This window comes from Diplotaxodon limnothrissa, linkage group LG10, assembly GCF_057381915.1.
Source record: "Diplotaxodon limnothrissa isolate DT_005_m linkage group LG10, D_limnothrissa_male_GT1.1, whole genome shotgun sequence".
Lineage (NCBI taxonomy): Eukaryota > Metazoa > Chordata > Actinopteri > Cichliformes > Cichlidae > Diplotaxodon > Diplotaxodon limnothrissa.
Window position 1 is genome coordinate 13916462 of NC_140605.1, and position 6614 is coordinate 13923075.

Below are 6614 nucleotides of genomic sequence, written 5' to 3' on the forward strand. Positions count from 1 at the left end.
TTGCAAACAGGAATGGTTTTATAAGTGGAGGGCATTGACTTTTTTTTCACTAGTTTTATATTTTGCAACTCTTCCAGCATGGACGTTATGAATGTTATGCTGCCTGTAATATCAATTAGTATGACCAGTTTGGTGGTGGATTAGTGATGGTCTTGTGAGGATAATTCATGAAAAGATACACAGGCCTCTGCAGGCTAGGCAACAGCATCCTGACTACCATTAGGTACCAGGATGCAGGTTCAGGCCGTACACTGCTGCAGTGGGTCCTCAGTTCTTATTGGTGCACAACAATGCCCAGCCTCAATGTGGCAAAAGTATGCAGGCAGTTCCTGGAGAATGACAGAATAAATATGATTGACTGGTCCTCATGCTCACCTGACCTAAATTCAGTCCACATCTAATCCAATCCACACAAATCAAACAGCACACTTCTGGGATTTTAAGTTTTAGTCCATCAGACTACTGACAGTGTGAGGTGCAAACTGACAGCAGTTTGCACCTCACACTGTCTAGGAGCTCAGTGATGCCCTGATCCAGATCTGTGAGGGGATCCCCCAAGACCCTATCCATTGTCTCATTAGCGGCATGCCCCGATGTTGTCGGGCATGATTGCAACCTTTTTTGGGGCCATACAAACTACTGAGTTTCAGTAGTTCAACTTGCATATATACAAAAAACCTGAAATAGTTATTTTAAACAGAATAGAGACATCTGTCTGGGATAGAAAGACTGGAAAACGGTTTAGAAGTACAGGTATCAGATACTGTTTAGGTTCCTGATAGCTAAACATACACAGTGGCTATTGGATCGAATAAGATAACATTATTATTGAATCACTCTTTGAAAAATACCATTCTTTGTTTAAAAATTATATTTCCATTGCACTCCGGGTGTAGCGTGTGAGAAGACGAAAACGTGTTAACTGAATCCTGGCACGTGATTGGCTCTGCAGATTTCAAACTTAAATCCCGCGTGCGGCTGTTGTGTCGCGATAGGTTTCCTTTCTTCTTCGGGAGCCGTCGGCCGCTTCCGGTTACATGACGACGACGTTTATACAAAAAGAGAGAAGGAAAACACAAGGAAAAACACCTTTCTTGGCGAGAACAGCGGAAACTTAATACAAATCGCCAGATTGCTGTTAATGGATTGCTTATGTGTCAGCATAACTAACGACTGCTGACAAGTTAGCTTGGCTGGAAAACGTATGAGCAGTGCAAGATCGCAGATATTTGGAGTTTATTGTTCTTCGCCTGCTTCCTCCAGCTAGGCTATTTCTGTGTTGCTGTACGCTACATAGCCAAGCTAGCTAACGCTGGATGCCAACACGGTGTGTGCTCCTGGTTGTCAGTTAGCGAGCGGTTAGAAAGGAAAGGAAACCGCGCTGTTAATCGCTTTACCGCTGGACTCCGCTATCCGCTTCTAGCTCGTTGGCTTTAGTTGGGCGAGAATGGCAACTACGGCATTGTACGCCTGTACGAAGTGTAACCAGCGGTACCCCTTCGAGGAGCTGTCGCAGGGCCAACAGCTGTGCAAGGTTTGGGAGTGTATGTGTGAGTGAGAGAGAGAGAGAGAGAGAGAGAGTCTGCTTGCAAACAAGAATAATCAAACAATCACGACACGAAAGAGTGAAGGAGTGTGCGGGTGTTTTTTGTTTGTTGTTTGTTTTTTTTGTTTTTTGCCGCCGGGGTGTCACGGTGCTACAACAAGTAGCAGGTTAGACAGGCTCACATTATGTAACAAGTTGGAAGGCAACCGTATTAACGTAACCATGTTTAGATCACTTCTGTACATCGTGCTCTTTATTTAAAGCGCAACAACACAACCATACCACATGTTTACCTGTTGAATATTTGTTCCCGGTAAATAAAATAAAAAATGTAGATTACATGTTTGGTAGTCTTTCTCGTTTGTAGCTGAGGAGCAGAGTTCGTTTATTGGCAAAGGAAAAAATATTTAAATGGAGAAAACCTTGAAGCAAACCTGGCTGATTTTTCCTTTAGATGTTTTCTTCCATAGGCCATGGCTTTTCTTTGCATTAGTGCCGTGCGATACCAACCAAATATAGAGCCAGCATGGCCGATACCAGTACCGTTACTTTTAACCTGTAAAGGTAGCTTATGTAGGAGAGAGCAGTGTGTCGTGATTTATGAGATGAGTAGTCTTCACTTGGCTAATTCTGAACAAATTTTAAGGAACACTAAATCACCGTTTTTACTGTTCACAATAATTAGTTAACACAATAAAACATAACTTTCAGCTGTTCATGGATTTTGAAACTTGGTCTTTTGTAGAGCTGGGATATAAATGTGCCTGTCTGTAAAGCACTTTGGGTCAACTTCTATAGCACATTTAAACAACAGGATATGAGTAACATAGATATGACAGTCAACACAAAAAGGCTCAGACATTTTTCACTGTGCATGTTTGAGGTATATTTTTTCCATTTCCAAAAAATAATGTATTTAGCACAATTCAGAAGGCTACATACTGAACTTAAAGGAACACTTATATCAATCTCATACCAATACCGGCTTTGGTGTCAATACAGTCACTGTTCATATCGATCTCCCCACCTCTACCAGATTAACTGATACATTCAAGATTATTTTTAATTAATCTTTTTAAGACCTAGACATTGTCACAAAAAGTCTGTTAAACCATGATTGTTCTGTTAATAATGCCTTTGTTTCCCTCAATGGGAAACCCTACTGTGACATTATGCTGGGCTTGTATAGAGAAAATTTACATTGGTGTTTTCACAGATGTTGTAGCCAGCGCACAATACGCACCACCTGCAATGCAGTTTCCACTGTAATAGACCGCAGTAGTGCTGTTTGTTTGTCACCATTCACCAGCAGACAGTCGTGTGCCACAAAATGATATTTCTTTGTTTTTGTACTGCAGGAGTGTCGCATCGCTCACCCAATAGTGAAGTGCACATACTGCAGATCTGAGTTTCAGCAGGAAAGGTGAGATGTTTCACCTCCCAGTGATGTTTGTTCAGCTTTCATTCACGCCAACTCAATGAATTTCGTTGAAGCTTGTTTTGGCTTGAAACCGGTCTTTATTCTTTGCAGTAAAACAAATACAATCTGCAAGAAATGTGCCCAGAACGTCAAACAGTTTGGAACGGTGAGTAGCAAATTTCTCCTGGTTTTTTGTAATACTAGCTGTATTTGCTAGGTCCTGCTTCACTTTTTGCATTTTCTTTTTTATTATTATTTATTTATTTTTCGTTTGTTTGTCTTTGCAGCCCAAACCTTGCCAGTACTGTAACATTATTGCAGCTTTTATCGGGACAAAGTGCCAGCGTTGTACTAACTCAGAGAAGAAATATGGACCTCCACAGACCTGCGAACAATGCAAACAGCAATGCGCCTTTGACCGTAAGGAAGAGGGGAGGAGAAAGGTAAGAGTCTGAATTGCTTGCAGTCTACTGTACAGTTTAGTAGCAAGTTTTATGAGCTAATATCACCTCCTGTTTCAGGTGGATGGAAAACTTCTGTGCTGGCTCTGTACGCTTTCCTACCGCCGTGTCCTGCAGAAGACTAAGGAGCAGAGGAAGGGCTTTGGTTCCTCCAACTCTTCATCCCTGAATGAGAAAGACCACCACTCCAGATCGCACCATCATCATCACCATCACCAACACAGACACAGCAGTTCTCACCACAAGTATGTCATCTGTTGTATCGCCTCTTTCCTCGCATGTTTTGTCCCCAGGCTGCTCAGTCAGCCCTTCAAGTTTAAAAAACACATAAATGTTTTATGTGTCTGTCATATGCTGCAGGCTGAGTGGGAGCCTGAGTCCTGAACAGGAGCAGGGACTGTGGAAGCAGAGGTAAAGCTGCCTTCTTATTTAAGGCTCTTATTGAGTTTTTATTCCCAGAGTGAACACTTCCTTTTTCATCTGCTCTGCAGCCATAAATCGTCTTCAATCCAAAAGGAGACTCCAAAGAAGAAACCAAAACTGGAGATGAAGCCATCCAACGGGGACAGGTACGACAGATGTAGCACATTATGTGCTATATTATGGTTACATATGTTTTCCTTTATGCCGTTCCCATTGTTGGCTTCATGCTCATTTCCTTCTCCCTCCAGTAGTTCCATTACCCAGTCTATGGATTCAGGGGGAACGGACAACTTCATTCTCATCAGCCAGCTGAAGGAGGAAGTGATGTCACTGAAGAGACTTCTGCAGCAGAGGGATCAGACCATCCTTGAGAAGGACCGAAAGGTAGGTTAATCTGCCTCAGCTGACCTCTGCTTTTGCTTTGCTTTGTTTGAGGGGTTGATTTCTAATGACCAAATTCTCTCGTAGCTCACAGAGCTCAAAGCAGACTTTCAGTACCAGGAGTCAAATATGAGAGTGAAGATGAATCAAATGGAGAAATCACACAAAGAAGCTATGGAGCAACAGCAGGTAGGAATACATGTGTGACACTGAGGGTTTCAGATTCTTACTCCTCATTAGTATTAGTCTTCACCTGTGTCAGTTTTAATTGCCCAGCTGTTTCCAGTAGGTGTGGTAATGTAGCCATTTGATACACCAGAGAAACAATTCATGGGAATTATGTTCTGCAATGATGTAAAGGTTATAATGGATTAGTATTATGATAATAAAGGGATGGTTCACTGTGTCAGCTGATCCATTTCCGTCATCATCATCAAACGTGTCGGTCTTAAATTGTCTTTATAGTTATTTTCTAAGTGTAACAGTGTAAAAGTGTGCATGTTACTAATTGGATTTTTTTTTAACCCTATATGCCAACATTTATAACTCATTATGTATTTTGTTTCCACAGGCTAAGAACAGGGAGTTGATGAAGCAAGTGGCTGCGCTCTCCAAGGGAAAAAAGTTTGACCGGACAGGAAGTTCACTATTGTTACCCTAACAATAGGCCGGCCAGGGTGACAACACAGAGCGGCTTCATTTTTTGTAACACTGTGAAAGTCTCTCTCCTGTGTTTCCTCATTGCCATCGACATCAACTACTTCTAAATTGGTAAAAAGCCAGAGACCATGTTGTACATGGAAGTGAAATGTTAAATCAAAGAATCCTTCTTTCTCTAATTAAATAAATCAATGTATTTTAGATATTTTCTGGCGGCTTTTCCACTGGATCATAGGATATGACTTTGGATGTGGTGGAGGATGGAGTCCTTTTTTTTTTTTTCTTTTTTTTTTTGTTTTAATCCAACACTGCCGGGCCAAAACAAAAACCATGGTGTGCATACAGTATGTGGAGAACGTTGTCAATGCAGCCACTTAATGTTTATGGATGTCATGCATTTTATTTATTCAACTGTATTTCTTAGCTTTTTTTTGTATTTCCTCACAACATACTAAGAGAATATCCCACATTTTGGGGTTTTCTTCAATAGTAATTAGTTATATTTTTGTAAATGGACACGATTGTGGAAGACAGATGCTCCTTAACGGAGACCATGTGCAACTTTACAATGTATGCAAACGTGGGAAAGGCGACCACTGAGCTGCTGCTCGACAGTAGAGAAATCTCTCGGTTAACGGTTCATAAACATAAAACCAACCAATGAGCACTCAGAAAGGCCGTCTCTTGGCTGCCCAGTTACTCACTGTGTGACAGCTGTAGTGCTTTGCTGTTTCTCTTTAGTGGAACGATTGTAATACTGCATGATTTTACTGCCAGATACCGGGTGGCTTTGTGGTCAGACTTTTTCTTCCCCTGCCCCTCTTTTAATTAGTTTTTTAAGAGTCACTTGTAAATGTATCACCGGGGTCAGCCAATGTATTTAAACTATTGCTTGTATCTGTTTTAGTGAGTACAGTATGTGTATGGTAAGGCCAGTTGAAATTAACATGTCTGTAGAAGATGCTTTTTAAACAAACACACCTATCACCCTACATTACTGGGCTGGTTTCATACTGTGGTGTCCAGGATCACTTTTGTACTTTTCCAAACCAAGTGTTTTAAAACTATTAAAACTGGCTAAACTGTTACGGTGTTCTCTTTGACTTTTTATTTTACTTATTACTCAGCGGGCCTCTATTATTAATGCATAGTAGTTTACCTTTATGAACATGTGGAAAAGAGGGAGAGTGAATATACTGGGTAAAGGATACTGAATTTAGACCTGATGGTAAGGGATGGGGTGAGATGGAGGCAGATGGAACAGCTGAAAGAAGAATGCTTGAGTCCATTGAGTGAGGAATGACATCTGTGTCAAAACAAAAATATGTACGGATTGTAATGTTTTTAGTAGCTTCCAGATGTGATTATGCACTCCCTGTCACCACCAGCAGGTAACTTTTTACCAATGGGCTGGGTTTGATTAGTGTTGTTGTTTTTGCTTTTCATATTTCTTTTTTCTTTTCTTTTAATGCATCACAACATCACCCAGAGGTATCACTGGGTATTAAATTAAAGTACAGACTGACACTGGTTCAACTTTGGTTGACAATTCCGCAAAATAATTCATAGTTTTGACGTAAAGTCATTGCAACTGTTCGCATTCTGTTGATAGATTCTTCTTATTTTAAACCGGAATTGACTGTACCTGAAAAGAGGTAGTATCAAATACTTGACATCTGATATAGAGAACAAATAAATAATATCTGGTGCACACAAGTTCTAA

General features: G+C 40.8%; 1 protein-coding gene across 1 annotated transcript; it reads left to right on the forward strand.

The window, feature by feature from the left end:
- Window positions 1-1074: 1074 nt before the first annotated feature.
- Window positions 1075-5963, forward strand: fam76b (family with sequence similarity 76 member B). The gene is made up of 10 exons (XM_085363598.1): window positions 1075-1534; window positions 2905-2969; window positions 3078-3132; window positions 3254-3409; window positions 3488-3672; window positions 3788-3838; window positions 3919-3996; window positions 4099-4234; window positions 4319-4420; window positions 4803-5963. Exons 1-10 carry the CDS (start codon window positions 1448-1450, stop codon window positions 4890-4892), a joined length of 1005 nt encoding a protein of 334 aa, XP_085219724.1. The 5' UTR covers window positions 1075-1447; the 3' UTR covers window positions 4893-5963.
- Window positions 5964-6614: the final 651 nt, after the last annotated feature.

Coding starts and splice junctions, on each gene's coding strand:
- fam76b (XM_085363598.1), top strand. CDS start 1,448: ATGGCAACTACGGCATTGTACGCCTGTACGAAGTGTAACCAGCGGTAC. Junction 2,970..3,077: donor TCTGAGTTTCAGCAGGAAAG/GTGAGATGTTTC, acceptor TATTCTTTGCAG/TAAAACAAATACAATCTGCA. Junction 3,997..4,098: donor AAGCCATCCAACGGGGACAG/GTACGACAGATG, acceptor TTCTCCCTCCAG/TAGTTCCATTACCCAGTCTA.